This window comes from Phalangium opilio, unplaced genomic scaffold, assembly GCF_054372755.1.
Source record: "Phalangium opilio isolate 3A_F unplaced genomic scaffold, DU_Popi_V2 ptg000011l_1, whole genome shotgun sequence".
NCBI classification, from domain to species: domain Eukaryota; kingdom Metazoa; phylum Arthropoda; class Arachnida; order Opiliones; family Phalangiidae; genus Phalangium; species Phalangium opilio.
The window spans coordinates 3,394,749-3,410,865 of record NW_028324147.1 but is presented as its reverse complement, the minus strand read 5'-3'; the positions used below and the strand labels follow the sequence as shown (position 1 = coordinate 3,410,865).

The window sequence follows — 16,117 nt, the reverse complement described above, 5'->3', positions numbered from 1 at the left end:
ATCCCCCTAAGTCCAGAGGTAAAAAAACTGAAACCAAGTCTAGTATATTAAAAATTCAAGAAAAGAAAGAACGAGGTTTAAAGCAAAATTTATTCAATGAAAAACAAAAAAACCAAAGTGTTTACAAAAATTTCGAACAAAAAAATATTAAAGAGGTTGGTAACTTAAAGTTTGAACGCAAAAAAAATAATAAGTAGTTACAAATAAAATTCGCAAGCAAAAAAATTAAGTAAAATGGTTACATGAAAAATTTTCAAGTAAAAAAGATATATTTTGTGTCTTCTAGCTTCGATGATTTCCTCCTTATCTTCAAGTCACCGCTGAGAGAAAGAGCAAGTCCAGTAGACATCATGTAACGTAAATCCAACGAAGCATGTCATCAGGAATGATAAATAGCAAGTCCAGAACAGCTTCGTGTTGCGTCAATCGGAACAAAGGATGTCATATGGAAGGATACGTCTCGGAATGACCAGCGACAGAAAAACCCAAGAAAATCATCCACATCTATAAATTAAAACATATCAATAACACATTTTAAACTGTTGCCTACTAACAAATTAATCTCATAGATTTAGATTTAAGAAAAGCGTGTCCTTAATGAAAAAAAACTGGCTACCAAATTTATAAACCGAGACGAACTAATTGCCACCCTAAATTAGAGAAAGACTACCGTGATTAAATCAATACTCTGGCTAACTAATTATTTACCAAAATTGCCTAGAACATTATTTAAGAAGAACGGCAATTTATTTTAAATTAAATTATGTAACTTAATAATGAAAATAATTTAAAACATCCCCTAAACTAATTTTAGAAAAATCTGCTAGACTACTAAACTACTGCTAAAAACTAGAACCGATAGATAAAAACTCTAGTTGAAATTGGACAAGCAATGATCTCTGCGGGACTTGATTTTCGAAAATCTTGCTTTATCTTTAAATTTATTAATAATAGCCCCTAAACTAAATTTAGGAAAACCCGCTATTTATCTATTTTAAAACTATTCCCACTGATAGGCCCCGTAAATAACTAGAGTTTAAATGTGACAAGGCTTAATTAGGCTTAGGGCAACGGTCCTCGTGTTCGGCGGGACTTTATTTCCGAAAATCTGTCGCGATATCTTTAAATTAATTAATAATAGCCCCTAAATTAATTTTAGTTGAACCCGCTATTTATCTATTTTAAAACTATTCCCACAGATAGACCCCGTAATTAACTAGAGTTTAAATGTGATTAGGCTTAGGGCAACGGTCCTCGTGTTCGGCGGGACTTGATTTTCGAAAATCTGTCGCTTTAGCTCTAAATTAATAATAGCCCTAAACTAATTTTAGTTAAACCCGCTATTTATCTATTTTAAAACTATTCCCACAGATAGACCCGGTAATTAACTAGAGTTTAAATGTGATTAGGCTTAATTCAACGGTCCTCGTGTTCGGCAGGACTTTATTTCCGAAAATCTGTCGCGATATATCTAAATTAATTACGTTCTCCGTTTAATATCTTTAAATTATAGGCCATAAACTAATTATTAAGGGATTCTCTCTTGTCCAACATCTCGTTGTAAAATTTTATTTATGGTACTTGATTTTTAATAAATAAAATTCACTAACATTTAATACTAACTAATTAATTTAAAAACTTGAAATAAAATAAAAAATGAGTTTGGATTATTGGAAAGGTTAGGCTTACGGACTGTTAAAGCACCACGAGGCGAAGCAATGGCCGCCAATTAAGTTGAAGAGCGTCGAATTCAGCTTGCTTCCTTGGCAAAAACGATCAGGGAAATGGCGGATCTATCAAGCATCGACCTCAAAAGCCAGGATCACGATCATCATCAGCTGAGCGGGAGAGGTTTTTCCAAGCGACCTTCTTCGACGGCTTCCAAGAACGAATGAGCCGGCCCACCTTTGCCTGCAACTTACAACGAAGTAAATTTCCTCCGTCTGAGGGCGCTAAAAGCTTCTATGCGCGGACTCGGGTGCGCCATACCCCGGGCACGAAATCCAAATAGCTGAACACTGCTAGGCCTATATGAATGAACGCTAGGCCTATATGAATGAACGCTAGACCTAACTGAATGGATAATCATTACCTTTTACCATTAACATGTCGTGACGTCACAAGTCAATTACGTCGGTGACGTCGTAGGTGACGTTACCGGATATGACGTCATGTCACGTGACCGGATATGACGTCATGCCACGTCACCGGATATGACGTCATGCCACCCCCTGCTGGGACCCCCTGCTGTTTCCATACTGTTACCCCCTGCTGGGACCCCCTGCTGTTTCCATACTGTTACCCCCTGCTGTGACCCCCTGCTGTTACCCCCCGCTGGGACCCCCTGCTGTTTCCATACTGTTACCCCCTGCTGGGACCCCATGCTGTTACCCCCTGCTGGGACCCCCTGCTGTGACCCCCTGCTGGGACCCCCTGATGTTACCCCCTGCTGGGACCCCTGCTGTTTCCATACTGTTACCCCCTGCTGTGACCCCCTGCTGTTTCCATACTGTGACCCCCTGCTGGGACCCCCTGCTGTTACCCCCTGCTGTGACCCCCTGCTGTTACCCCCTGCTGGGATCCCCTGCTGTGACCCCCTGCTGGGACCCCCTGATGTTACCCCCTGCTGGGACCCCCTGCTGTTTCCATACTGTTACCCCCTGCTGTGACCCCCTGCTGGGACCCCCTGCTGTTTCCATACTATTACCCCCTGCTGTTTCCATACTATTACCCCCTGCTGGGACCCCCTGCTGTTTCCATACTGTTACCCCCTGCTGGGACCCCCTGCTGTTTCCATACTGTTACCCCCTGCTGGGACCCCCTGCTGTGACCTCCTGCTGTTACCCCCTGCTGTGACCCCCTGCTGTTACCCCCTGCTGGGACCCCCTGCTGTTACCCCCTGCTGGGACCCCCTGCTGTGACCTCCTGCTGTTACCCCCTGCTGTGACGTCACAGCAGGGGGTCCCAGCAGGGGGTAACAGCAGGGGTTAACAGCAGGAGGTAACAGCAGGGGGTCCCAGCAGGGGGTAACAGCAGGGGGTAACAGCAGGAGGTCACAGCAGGGGGTCCCAGCAGGGGGTAACAGTATGGAAACAGCAGGGGGTCCCAGCAGGGGGTAACAGCAGGGGGTAACAGTATGGAAACAGCAGGGGGTCACAGCAGGGGGCAATAGTATGGAAACAGCAGGGGGTCCCAGCAGGGGGTAACAGCAGGGGGTCACAGCAGGGGGTAACAGTATGGAAACAGCAGGGGGTCCCAGCAGGGGGTAACATCAGGGGGTCCCAGCAGGGGGTCACAGCAGGGGATCCCAGCAGGGGGTAACAGCAGGGGGTAACAGCAGGGGGTCCCAGCAGGGGGTAACATCAGGGGGTCCCAGCAGGGGGTCACAGCAGGGGATCCCAGCAGGGGGTAACAGCAGGGGGTCCCAGCAGGGGGTAACAGCAGGGGGTAACAGTATGGAAACAGCAGGGGGTCACAGCAGGGGGCAATAGTATGGAAACAGCAGGGGGTCCCAGCAGGGGGTAACAGCAGGGGGTCACAGCAGGGGGTAACAGTATGGAAACAGCAGGGGGTCCCAGCAGGGGGTAACATCAGGGGGTCCCAGCAGGGGGTCACAGCAGGGGATCCCAGCAGGGGGTAACAGCAGGGGGTCCCAGCAGGGGGTAACATCAGGGGGTCCCAGCAGGGGGTCACAGCAGGGGATCCCAGCAGGGGGTAACAGCAGGGGGTCCCAGCAGGGGGTAACAGCAGGGGGTCCCAGCAGGGGGTAACAGCAGGGGGTAACAGTATGGAAACAGCAGGGGGTCCCAGCAGGGGGTGGCATGACGTCATATCCGGTGACGTGGCATGACGTCATATCCGGTGACGTGGCATGACGTCATATACGGTCACGTGACATGACGTCATATCCGGTAACGTCACCTACGACGTCACCGACGTAATTGACTTGTGACGTCACGACATGTTAATGGTAAAAGGTAATGATTATCCATTCAGTTAGGTCTAGCGTTCATTCATATAGGCCTAGCGTTCATTCATATAGGCCTAGCAGTGTTCAGCTATTTGGATTTCGTGCCCGGGGTATGGCGCACCCGAGTCCGCGCATAGGAGCTTTTAGCGCCCCCAGACGGAGGAAATTTACTTCGTTGTAAGTTGCAGGCAAAGGTGGGCCGGCTCATTCATTCTTGGAAGCCGTCGAAGAAGGTCGCTTGGAAAAACCTCTCCCGCTCAGCTGATGATGATCGTGATCCTGGCTTTTGAGGTCGATGCTTGATAGATCCGCCATTTCCCTGATCGTTTTTGCCAAGGAAGCAAGCTGAATTCGACGCTCTTCAACTTAATTGGCGGCCATTGCTTCGCCTCGTGGTGCTTTAACAGTCCGTAAGCCTAACCTTTCCAATAATCCAAACTCATTTTTTATTTTATTTCAAGTTTTTAAATTAATTAGTTAGTGTTAAATGTTAGTGAATTTTATTTATTTATTAAAAATCAAGTACCATAAATAAAATTTTACAACGAGATGTTGGACAAGAGAGAATCCCTTAATAATTAGTTTATGGCCTATAATTTAAAGATATTAAACGGGGTACGTAGTTAATTTAGATATATCGCGACAGATTTTCGGAAATAAAGTCCTGCCGAACACGAGGACCGTTGCATTAAGCCTAATCACATTTAAACTCTAGTTAATCACGGGGTTTATCTGTGGGAATAGTTTTAAAATAGATAAATAGCGGGTATAACTAAAATTAGTTTAGGGCTATTATTAATTTAGAGCTAAAGCGACAGATTTTCGAAAATCAAGTCCCGCCGAACATGAGGACCGTTGCCCTAAGCCTAATTAAGCCTTGTCACATTTAAACTCTAGTTATTTACGGGGCCTATCTGCGGGAATAGTTTTAAAATAGATAAATAGCGGGTTTAACTAAAATTAGTTTAGGGGATATTATTAATTTAGAGCTAAAGCGACAGATTTTCGAAAATCAAGTCCCGCCGAACACGAGGACCGTTGCCCTAAGCCTAATCACATTTAAACTCTAGTTAATTACGGGGTCTATCTGTGGGAATAGTTTTAAAATAGATAAATAGCGGGTTCAACTAAAATTAATTTAGGGGCTATTATTAATTAATTTAAAGATATCGCGACAGATTTTCGGAAATAAAGTCCCGCCGAACACGAGGACCGTTGCCCTAAGCCTAATTAAGCCTTGTCACATTTAAACTCTAGTTATTTACGGGGCCTATCAGTGGGAATAGTTTTAAAATAGATAAATAGCGGGTTTTCCTAAATTTAGTTTAGGGGCTATTATTAATAAATTTAAAGATAAAGCAAGATTTTCGAAAATCAAGTCCCGCAGAGATCATTGCTTGTCCAATTTCAACTAGAGTTTTTATCTATCGGTTCTAGTTTTTAGCAGTAGTTTAGTAGTCTAGCAGATTTTTCTAAAATTAGTTTAGGGGATGTTTTAAATTATTTTCATTATTAAGTTACATAATTTAATTTAAAATAAATTGCCGTTCTTCTTAAATAATGTTCTAGGCAATTTTGGTAAATAATTAGTTAGCCAGAGTATTGATTTAATCACGGTAGTCTTTCTCTAATTTAGGGTGGCAATTAGTTCGTCTCGGTTTATAAATTTGGTAGCCAGTTTTTTTCATTAAGGACACGCTTTTCTTAAATCTAAATCTATGATATTAATTTGTTAGTAGGCAACAGTTTAAAATGTGTTATTGATATGTTTTAATTTATAGATGTGGATGATTTTCTTGGGTTTTTCTGTCGCTAGTCATTCCGAGACGTATCCTTCCAGATGACATCCTTTGTTCCGATTGACGCAACACGAAGCTGTTCTGGACTTGCTATTTATCATTCCTGATGACATGCTTCGTTGGATTTACGTTACATGATGTCTTCTGGACTTGCTCTTTCTCTCAGCGGTGACTTGAAGATAAGGAGGAAATCATCGAAGCTAGAAGACACAAAATATATCTTTTTTACTTGAAAATTTTTCATGTAACCATTTTACTTAATTTTTTTGCTTGCGAATTTTATTTGTAACTACTTATTATTTTTTTGCGTTCAAACTTTAAGTTACCAACCTCTTTAATATTTTTTTGTTCGAAATTTTTGTAAACACTTTGGTTTTTTTGTTTTTCATTGAATAAATTTTGCTTTAAACCTCGTTCTTTCTTTTCTTGAATTTTTAATATACTAGACTTGGTTTCAGTTTTTTTACCTCTGGACTTAGGGGGATATTTTTGACCCCTTTTTTTAAGCTTTTTACTTAATAAAAAGAAAATAAAAGCATTAAAAAAATTATTTTTTATACAAAGAATATTTTTTTATACAAAGAAATTGAAATTTTATAAAAAATTAATAAAAAAAATCATAAAAATATGCACAAAAAGGTCAAAAAAACTACCCTAAGTGTTTTTCGACTATTTTTGTTCCTTCCCCAATATCGAAACTTAAATTTTAAACTTAAGCTACCACCCCCAAAGTAAGCCTTGCGAGCCCAATTTAAATTTAACAAGTCCCTGTTTGACTCGGGAATTATTAAATTTAAACTAAGGCCCGCTGTAGAGCCCCCAAAACCAGGAAACTTCGTCCTTAGCATGGGATTTCCAATGAGAGTCCACTCGCAGACGTCCATAGCATGGGATTTCCAATGAGAGTCCACTCGCTGTCGTCCACAGCATGGGATTTCCAATGAGAGTCCACTCGCTGTCGTCCACTTCTTCCTGCACAAGAAAAATTCGACTCATTATTTGGAAAAACGCACACGAATAACTTGAAATTAAATACCTTAATATGAACATCCACTTGAATATTCTTGCATGATGTAACGTAAAATGTTCAGGCATAAAATAAATGACTATTATTTGACATAAATAGCAGATGCGTAACATTAAACTAAATGCCTTAGAATGGGGAAGTAAAATAATACCATAAAAAGCTAAGCCTTGCCTTAAACCCGCTTAAAATCGTGTTTACTTTTAAAGGACAAAGCGTATAAGCAACCTTAAACATAAATCAGAAATTTATTTAGATCCTACAAAACTCCCTCAACGAGTTGCCAAACGCTTTTCCTCTAAAAATATTTATAGTTAAAACCATAAACTAGATAACTAAATACCGCAAAGGGAATCTCACCCTTAAAATCCTGATCACGTTCATTATTCTTAAAAGGGAGGGCTAGGACCAATGTTCACCTATTCCATAATTGAGCATTTTATTTATATCCTGGCGCAAAAAATATCCCTAAAATGAAAAGGACACAAGCGCTTTCCCTTCTAAAAATAAATAGAATAATAAATAATAAACTAAGTACCCTAATAATTGCATAATTGCTACGCACTAATGATTCACGCGCTTTCCAAATACTTTTTCTAGTGAGATTCCCTTTAAACGCGTAAAATCAAAGTGTAGACCTGAATTAAGAATAGAATTGTAATGGGATCATTGGCCTGATTAATATTGCATGCTATTTTGTCAAATAATAGATATTCATTCTAGAATCCAACATAAATTGCTCCCTTGGAAACAGATGATAGCTAAAATAAAATAAAATCTGTTCAATTCAAACAATCAAATACAATTTAAAATTATCATCATCTTAAATGGCACAGGTATTTTTAGAATAACATTAATTTCACGTTCAAATAAATCATTTAACGTAATTAGAAAAATAAATATCATATCGGTAAAAACACGGTTTAGGGTCAATCTTGAAATATTTAACAATTAAGGGCATAAATAATCATTTTGAATTACTTTTAAACCGACTAAAAAGATTGAATAGTGGGACCACGAACGGTACAATTAACTAGAAAGTTTAACTAAGATTCAAAAATTTAATAAGATTAATTTCAAATATTTAGACTAAGTATGAAATAAATGTTACTCGTGAAAACAGTGCCATTTTATCATAAGCGACCAAAGCTAAAAGTCCTTAGAACTTGCTAAAAACTCCAATCAAATCTAAATTCCCAAACTAAACTTCTAAATTCTTTCAAAAACGCCATTTCGATAGGGCAAAACAACTTGTTACGGTGAAAACAAACGGGCCGGACACCCATATTTACACCAACGATTATTAATCGGCGCCATCAAACCTGGATCGAAAAGCAGTGATAACTCGCTTAAAAAGTTTAAGAATTGCCTCCATAGTTTGGTACCAAAATATCAACTAAGGTTTAAGTTTCCTTCAAAGGTCTTATTTAACAAACAAAGTCAATCAAACTCGCTAACAAATTCCAAGGTAAAGTACTAAACTACCCAACTTGTTGCGAAAATCAAATGCTTCGGTGCAAACGGTTCACTTGAAGGCTCAATTAGCAATAACTTAAGTTAATTAAAACTATTCAGATTGATTTTTCAAAAATCCTCTAACTGTGGCATTTTCAACAGGAGTTAAAACATTTCCGGCCATCTAAGTGGCTTAAAATGACACAGCAATATCTCACAATAACTTTCGAATAAATTAATTAAGCTAACTTAAAAGAAGGGTCAGTTTACAATAAATTTCCACAATTTAAAAATTGCATTCTTAATCTATCAACAACTTTTGACAAATAAAGGAGAAAACAGGGGTTCACCCATTTGAGCCGCAAACTATTTATCTGAAAGGTGAATCTGAACGTTTTCCCTTAAAAATCGTAGAAAAGAAAGTTTACACCTAGCTTAGAGAAACTAACCTTACATTTGCCAAAACGGAGGCCAAAATTAAAGCGATCATTAAAGCCAAAGTTCACCAATACCGCAACATCCAATATTGACTAGACAATTTCCCTACGTTTACACGGCTTGATTAATAACCTTGTATCTTGATTTTGAAAAATTTAAGATTTTAAAGTTGAAAACTTGAAACATAGTAGTACTTACTAAAGGCTAGGCCTTTGCCACACTAAGCCTAACCTCGTTGACGCAATTTACGAATCAAAGGCTTGGCCCCTTCGCCACACTAAGCCTAACGATGTTGACGCAATTTACGAACCCACAGTTTAGCTTGATTTGCACAGAGTTTCATTGACTATTTTAAATTGAAATTAATAGACAAACATTTCCACTTCAAAAACGATCAAAAATTATGGTAAAAACCTTAATAAATTACCAAATCCGGATTATTTTATCCAGCGTTACGCCCAGTCGTGAAACCAGGCTCCAACTGTCCTTGAGCAGACGACGACTTAATTCTGACGGCGCACTCAATCACGCACTCAACAATGTAGCGCATGATATTGCGTGCGTGAGTGCGCTATGCCAGTGTCTATTCGCCCATGAAGCGTTGAGCGGCTATGCCGACATAGAGCAGTATTTTATGAGTCACAAATGCATTTAAGGCAATTTAATGAAGTTTCTGTGTTTACTCCAGTAAAACTACTCCACGGAATTATTTCTTGTCACAATGGAGTAGCAAAATGGAGAGACAAAACTACATTTATGGCAATTTTATGGGTTCTTTCGTTGTCACTACAATAAAATTTCATCAAGGGAAATTTCACTTGAAAGTTTGACACGTCAACGGTGTGATAATGCACTTTCAAACATGGGTTGTTGCAATTTGGAGTAGTTTTTTGTCTCTTGACAGAACGTATAAAGCTACGTTACATAGAAACCTAGGTTTGCGCGTGCTGCCAATCGAAGTTGTAACAAAGTATATACAGAATAAGCTGTCGTCCGAGATAGGGAGTTGCCTATCCTGTAGAGTGAAAACAAAGAGGAGGGAAACACATTTCCTCACAGGCATTCTTTATCCATGGTTGGCACATTCGCTTTTTCTGTCTTTAACCCTGGCTGGTAAAGCTAGCAATGTCGATTTAGATTTTTAGAGGACATATTTCCACTTTTAAACCGATTTTTCAGCTATAATTATGCAAAAATGCGTCATAATGCTACGTAATCCATCCTTAAAGAAGTTAACATTTGGTTCTTTAATAAAAAACGTTAATTGTAAGTTTGAAAGCTGTAGTTCAAGGCTTAGCTATGGTAATCAAATGTTTTGCGCAAGAACTTTCATAAATTTCAATCCAATCGCTTCAAAGAAAAAGGAATATTCTGAAAGGAGAATCTTGGGGTGGGTTAGCGTTTAAACTATCTTTTAATAATTCAACCTTACTAATTTGCCTATAAATACAAATACAGCTATTCAATGGATCAGTTTTACGAAGTAGTGGCTGACGTTGATCAGTATCAAGCTTTTCTTCCATGGTGCAAAAAATCAATTGTAACTGCTCGGAGGCCTGGTTATTTGAAAGCAGATATAGTTATTGGTTTTCCGCCTTTAACTGAAAGCTACACTTCAATCGTTACTCTTGCCAAACCACATTTAGTTAAAGTAAGATTGAAAATTAACAAAAAAAAAAATTAAAACCTACGAAGGGTATTAACGTTAAAATATTAAAAATAGGCTGTGTGTACTGATGGTAAGCTATTTAACCATCTTGAAACTAACTGGCGATTTTCACCTGGATTAAAAAATAACCCTAAAACTTGTACCTTGGATTTTAAGGTTTAAAACTTAAATCATTAATTACTTACTATTAATTAATTAATTAATTAAATTGAAATTCACATCAAAATCAAATTTAGGTTTCTTTTGAATTTCGTTCGAGGTTACACTCACAGTTATCCAGTGTCTTTTTTGATGAAGTTGTCAGACAAATGGTTAAAGCTTTCTTAACTAGAGCTCAAGTTCGTTATGGGCCTCAATCTTTTCAATCTCCGAAGTTTATACCTCAAAGTTCTTAGCAGCAAATTCTCCGTTTGAAAATTAAAAAAAATGATTTTAAATTATTAAATAGTTGTTGAAAATAAATAAAATTATTATTTTAAAAGTTTATTTATTGCCTTAATTAATTACTAAAATTAAATAATTAGACACAAAATTATAATTAATTAACTATTTTAAATTTATTATACCTAGTTTTATTAAGAAGTAGCAATCAAAATTAATTACATAAATTAAATTAATTTGGTAATTAATTAATTAATGATTATACTTCCTATGGGTGAAAAAAATGAATTACATTTACGTACAATTTCCAAAAACAAAAAGAACTAAATGAAAACACGAAAAAAAAAATGACTGGGCGGGAGTGAAATTTATATATAAAAAAACAGTAACACGATAGTATTTTATTTTATTCAATTATATAATGGAATATGAATTGGTGGAAAATTCAAATTCTGCGTTTGCGTTTATGTTTATCAGCCATGGGAAATGAAATGAAATGAAAACAAAAATAATATTTCATTTGGGCTGACTAAATTTACGGAACTATGATCAATCATCGTACTTTTAGAAGACATGGATGGTTGGTCATTTTTACATTCCCATTCCACCCATACCTCCCATTCCGCCCATACCACCCATGCCTCCCATTCCGGGAGCTTTCTCTTCTTGGGGTAATTCTACTACAACACATTCAGCTGTCGTTAATAAGGAAGCAACGCCGGATGCGTCTAAAAGCGCGGTTCTTACAACCTAAATTAAAAGAATCAAAAATTAAAATTAAAATTCAAAGAGAAAAAAATTATGGTTTGTTACAGAAAAGTTCGGGTGACATAACATTATACATTAAAAGACCAGCCTTTTTCTAAATATAAAAGGAATTAAATATTAAATGATATCTTATTAAAAAATAATTAGCATTTAATTAGTCTCAAAAACTACAGCGCCATCCGCCATTGCTTTAGTGGCGTCTGCTAAATCGAAACACGTAAGTGCGTGATCGAGTGGGCTATGCCCTTACCAGCGTGGGAAATAAGGCGGTGGCACAGGGCAAATGACCAGTTTAAAAATTGCCTGGACCAGTTTAAAAATTAAATCGGAGGGGGGGTCAATGGTCCACAGGACCACTAAGAAAATTCGAGGGTTTCCAGAGTCCAGACATTAGCTAATATATTTTAATTATCCACTTCTTCAATTTAGCAGACGACGCGTCCTGGTTAGTGGTCATGGACCAGTTTATTTATTCCAGGCCAGAGAGGTCGCTGGCCCAGTGTCCAGTTTAAAAAAAATCCTTATTTCCCACCCTGGCCCTTACCTCCCTCATCCTATGAAAATTCAACCAATCACTTTAGGGGTAGCTAGCAGACGTCACTAAAATAATGGCGGCGCACTAGTCCTCGTTTTTTTAAGACTAATTAAATGTTAATTATTTTGTATGAAGAGATCATTTCTTTTTTTAAAAATATTTTTCCTTATGTATTTAGAAAAACGCCCTTCTTTCAGTTATGTTACCGGATCTTTTCTTTTAAATATAAATAAAAGCTTTTATTTACTTTAGTAGGATCTATGATTCCGGTTTCAATCATTTTAACGTATTTGTTGTTCATAGCATCATATCCCTCATCATCCTTGCCATCAATGACTTTTTGTACTACAACAGCGGCATCAACTCCGGCATTTGTGGCAATTTGCATGCATGGCATTTTCAAGGCCTTTCTGATAATATCGATACCTTTTGAAAAACAAAAAATAAATAAAAATAAAACCAGTTTAATTATAATTAACTTCAACGTCTACAAAATCCAAATTGAAATCTTTCCAAGTCTCATACCGGTTTTTTGATCTTCATTCGATGGTTTTAGAGAATCAAGGGCGGGTAAACATCTAATAAGAGCGGTTCCACCTCCAGCAACAATTCCTTCTTCAACAGCGGCTCTCGTTGCATTAAGGGCGTCATTAACTCTATCTTTTTTCTCATTAACTTCAACTTCACTTGATCCCCCAACTTTTAATAGAGCTACACCACTGGCCAATCGAGCCAATCTCTCGCTTAACTTTTCTTTCTCATATTCCGAATTGGTCAACTCAATTTCGTCTTTAATTTGTTCAACTCTGCGGTCAATGTGTTCTTTTTGACCTTTACCCTGCGAGAGAGAGAGAGAATTATAAATTAAACAATTAAAGGGAGGGTGAAGTAGAAAATCAAGTGATTTTTTATCGATTTTTCTACTAATTATAAGACCAGTCTGCATAGTGAAACATTCAGGAAATACTTCCGAATGATTTTAAAATTCAAATTAGGTTCAGATTTTAAGGATAACTTTAAAGAAGGTCCTCCGGCCAATCGCGTAACGTCCTACCTTTTTGTTAACAAAATTCTCGTGGCATGTTACGTGTTGAATGAAATTTATCACGAGATTTGATAAAATTCGCGCGCGACGTGATAATCATGGCGCGAGACATGGAGCGTGCCACGAGAATTTTGTTAATAAAAAGGCAGGGCGTTACGCGATTGGTCGGAGGTCCTTTTTTAAAATTATCCTTAAAATCTGAACCTAATTTGAATTTTAAAATCATTCGGAATCTGTATTTCCTGAATGTTTCACTATGCAGACTGGTCTTATAATTAGTAGAAAAATCGATAAAAAATCACTTGATTTTCTACTTCACCCTCCCTTTAAATCATTAAAAAAATTACACAATGTCAACTTACTTTCAATAGAAGAGTATCGTCTTTTGTTACAGTCACTTCTCCGGCATGTCCAAAGTCACTTAACTGGATATCTTCTAATTTAACTAGATTGGCTTCATCTCCAAACACAATTCCTCCAGTTGCAATGGCCATATCATTTAAAGTACTTTTACGGTTGTCACCAAAACCAGGAGCTTTAACAGCGACAACTTGAAGTCCAACTTTCAATCTTAATTTATCAAAAATTAATTAAAAACTTAAATTAACAAACTTAAACTTAAATTAACAAACTTAAAATTAATAAAACAACAATTTAATTTACCTATTTAGAACTAATGTACTTAAAGCTTCACCATCTACGTCTTCAGCAACAATTACTAAAGGTTTTCTGTGAGAATTGGCTAATTCTAAAGCTGGAATTATACTCTGTACGTTTGAGATCTTTTTTTCACTGAATAAAATTAAGGCGTCTTGATATTCAACTTTGGCTCCTTTTTAATTAAATATCGCAGATTAAATAAGCTAGGCAACTTTTTAAATTAATTTAATTATAATCTATAATACCTTTGGCAGTGTTAATGAAGTATGGAGAAATGTAACCACGATCAAATTTCATGCCTTCAATAACCTCAAGTTCATCTAATAGTGTTTTGCCATCCTAAAAATTAATGTTATATGAAATTTTTTTAAAACTGTTAGAAACAATATTTTCCAGGTTTTTCCCCATACATTTCCAGGTTTCTCCCATACATTTCCCTTAGTTTTCCAGGTTTTTCCCATACATTTCCCCCAGTTTTTCCCTACATTTCCCAGGTTTTTTCCCCTACATTTCCCTTAGTTTTCCAGATTTTTCCCATACATTTCCCCCAGTTTTTCCCTACATTTCCCAGAGTTTTCCAGGTTTTTTCCCCTACATTTCCCAGGTTTTTTCCCCTACATTTCCCAGGTTTTTTCCCCTACATTTCCCAGGTTTTTTCCCCTACATTTCCCAGGTTTTTCCCCATACATTTCCCTGAGTTTTCCCAGTTTTTTTCCCCATATATTCCCCTGAGTTTTCCAGTTTTTTCCCCATACATTCCCCTGAGTTTTCCAGGTTTTTCCCCATATATTCCCCTGAGTTTTCCCGTTTTTCCCCATATATTCCCCTGAGTTTTCCCGTTTTTCCCCATATATTCCCCTTAGTTTTCCAGGTTTTTTCCCATACATTTCCATGAGTTTTCCAGGTTTTTTCCCATACATTTCCATGAGTTTTCCAGGTTTTTCCCCATACATTTCCCTTAGTTTTCCAGGTTTTTCTCATACATTTTCCTGAGTTTTTTCCCATACATTTCCCTGAGTTTTCCAGGTTTTTCCCCATATATTTCCGTTAGTTTTCCAGGTTTTTCCCATATATATAGTAATAACAATGGGAATGGTATTTTATAGTTGAAGCAACCCTTCAGAGCAAACTTACTGAAACCTCACAAATTCCCTGATTCCCCTGAATTTTACTAAAAATTCTTAAAAACCCCGAGTTTTCCGTGTTTTTTTAAACTATTTATTTCCCTGAGTTTACCCTGTGTTTTTTGAAATATTTATTTCCCTGAGTTATCCTGGCAGGTTTGTATGGACACTGTAATATATAATAATTTTACCTTGACAGTAATGACTCCATCTCTTCCAACTTTCTTCATGGCATCAGAAATAAGTCCACCAATTTCTTTATCTCCATTAGCGGATATTGTGGCAACCTGAGCTATTTCTTCAGGAGTAGTGACTGGTTTTGATAATGATTTTAGGTGATCAACAGTCTTCTCAACAGCCATCATGACACCTTTCCTAATTTCAATAGGATTAGCTCCTTTGCTGATTTTTTCAAATCCTTCCTTCGCTATAGCTCTGGCTAAAACTGTGGCAGTCGTGGTACCGTCTCCGGCTTCTTCATTAGTGTTGTTAGCTACATCTTGAACTAATTTTGCTCCAATATTTTGAAATTTGTCTTTAAGTTCAATTCCTTTAGCTACCGTAACTCCGTCCTTTGTAATTTTTGGGGAACCCCATGATTGCTCTAAGATAACATTTCTACCCTATGAAATTATTTAAGTGTGATTAGGCTTAGCTGATACTTAATTTAAATAAATAAAAGGTAATTAAAAGTAAATTAAACGCACTTTTGGTCCCATTGTAACAGCAACTGCATCAGCTAAAATATCCACACCCTGTAGCATTAAAGCCCTAACTTCAGGTCCAAATTTTATATCTTTAGCATAATGTCTACGTAATGAGGAACTTAATTGACGGGAAACCGTGCTTTGTAATAATTTCGGTAGACGATACATCCTAGAAAACAAATTAGAATAAATCGAACTCATTGAACTTTGACCCATCCTCCCAGTCCTTGCCCTTGGGGCCAGAAAACATCGTTAGGCTTAGCGTAAAAATAGGAATATTTACTTACTTTTAATTTATTTCTTTAATCTCCGCGATTGGGATTACAAAATATAAATCTTTTGTTGTTAATTAATTGGTTTTTGAGATATTTAAAACGATTTGGAACGCGATAAAGCCAAATTAAAAGACAGGCCTTCTATAGTCGCTGACTGTTCCCACGTTGGCTTCTTACAGAAATGAAAGAGAGCGGCAGCCGCGGCGCCGGCACACAGCGGGGGAGCATGGCTTAACTCGCGTGGAATATTACATAATCCGCGGCCCT

The 16,117-nt window shown here is 37.6% G+C and overlaps 2 protein-coding genes and 3 long non-coding RNA genes across 5 annotated transcripts; 2 read left to right on the top strand and 3 right to left on the bottom strand.

Moving 5' to 3' along the window:
- Positions 1-72: 72 nt before the first annotated feature.
- LOC149709901 (uncharacterized) lies at positions 73-2,301 on the bottom strand. The gene is made up of 2 exons (XR_016376279.1): positions 1,690-2,301; positions 73-504 (listed from the first exon to the last, which is right to left on the bottom strand). It is a non-coding gene; the product is annotated as an uncharacterized LOC149709901 (long non-coding RNA).
- A 1,356-nt stretch (positions 2,302-3,657) lies between these two features.
- LOC149709900 (uncharacterized) lies at positions 3,658-6,182 on the top strand. Its single transcript, XR_016376276.1, has 2 exons — positions 3,658-4,380; positions 5,752-6,182. It is a non-coding gene; the product is annotated as an uncharacterized LOC149709900 (long non-coding RNA).
- A 1,386-nt stretch (positions 6,183-7,568) lies between these two features.
- Positions 7,569-9,383, bottom strand: LOC149709899 (uncharacterized). The gene is made up of 3 exons (XR_016376275.1): positions 9,114-9,383; positions 8,885-9,032; positions 7,569-8,791 (listed from the first exon to the last, which is right to left on the bottom strand). It is a non-coding gene; the product is annotated as an uncharacterized LOC149709899 (long non-coding RNA).
- Positions 9,384-9,628: 245 nt separating this feature from the next.
- LOC149709898 (coenzyme Q-binding protein COQ10 homolog B, mitochondrial) lies at positions 9,629-10,839 on the top strand. The gene is made up of 4 exons (XM_089858144.1): positions 9,629-10,076; positions 10,145-10,337; positions 10,410-10,511; positions 10,592-10,839. The coding sequence occupies exons 1-4, from the start codon at positions 9,874-9,876 to the stop codon at positions 10,748-10,750; spliced, it is 657 nt and encodes a 218-aa protein (XP_089714270.1). The 5' UTR covers positions 9,629-9,873; the 3' UTR covers positions 10,751-10,839.
- Positions 10,840-10,887: 48 nt separating this feature from the next.
- Hsp60A (Heat shock protein 60A) lies at positions 10,888-16,051 on the bottom strand. The gene is made up of 9 exons (XM_089858139.1): positions 15,863-16,051; positions 15,576-15,744; positions 15,060-15,491; positions 13,990-14,083; positions 13,748-13,916; positions 13,447-13,654; positions 12,565-12,877; positions 12,287-12,465; positions 10,888-11,486 (listed from the first exon to the last, which is right to left on the bottom strand). The coding sequence occupies exons 2-9, from the start codon at positions 15,741-15,743 to the stop codon at positions 11,328-11,330; spliced, it is 1,722 nt and encodes a 573-aa protein (XP_089714265.1). The 5' UTR covers position 15,744; positions 15,863-16,051; the 3' UTR covers positions 10,888-11,327.
- Positions 16,052-16,117: the final 66 nt, after the last annotated feature.

What these genes read in the sequence shown, in the direction of transcription:
- Hsp60A (XM_089858139.1), bottom strand. Translation starts at nt 15,743, where the DNA reads ATGTATCGTCTACCGAAATTATTACAAAGCACGGTTTCCCGTCAATTA. An exon ending in ATGGAGTCATTACTGTCAAG is followed by an intron (nt 14,084 to 15,059) that starts GTAAAATTATTA and finishes ATTAATTTTTAG; the next exon opens with GATGGCAAAACACTATTAGA. An exon ending in AGTACATTAGTTCTAAATAG is followed by an intron (nt 13,655 to 13,747) that starts GTAAATTAAATT and finishes TGATAAATTAAG; the next exon opens with ATTGAAAGTTGGACTTCAAG.
- LOC149709898 (XM_089858144.1), top strand. Translation starts at nt 9,874, where the DNA reads ATGCAAAAATGCGTCATAATGCTACGTAATCCATCCTTAAAGAAGTTA. An exon ending in TCTGAAAGGAGAATCTTGGG is followed by an intron (nt 10,077 to 10,144) that starts GTGGGTTAGCGT and finishes ATACAAATACAG; the next exon opens with CTATTCAATGGATCAGTTTT. An exon ending in CTTGTACCTTGGATTTTAAG is followed by an intron (nt 10,512 to 10,591) that starts GTTTAAAACTTA and finishes AATCAAATTTAG; the next exon opens with GTTTCTTTTGAATTTCGTTC.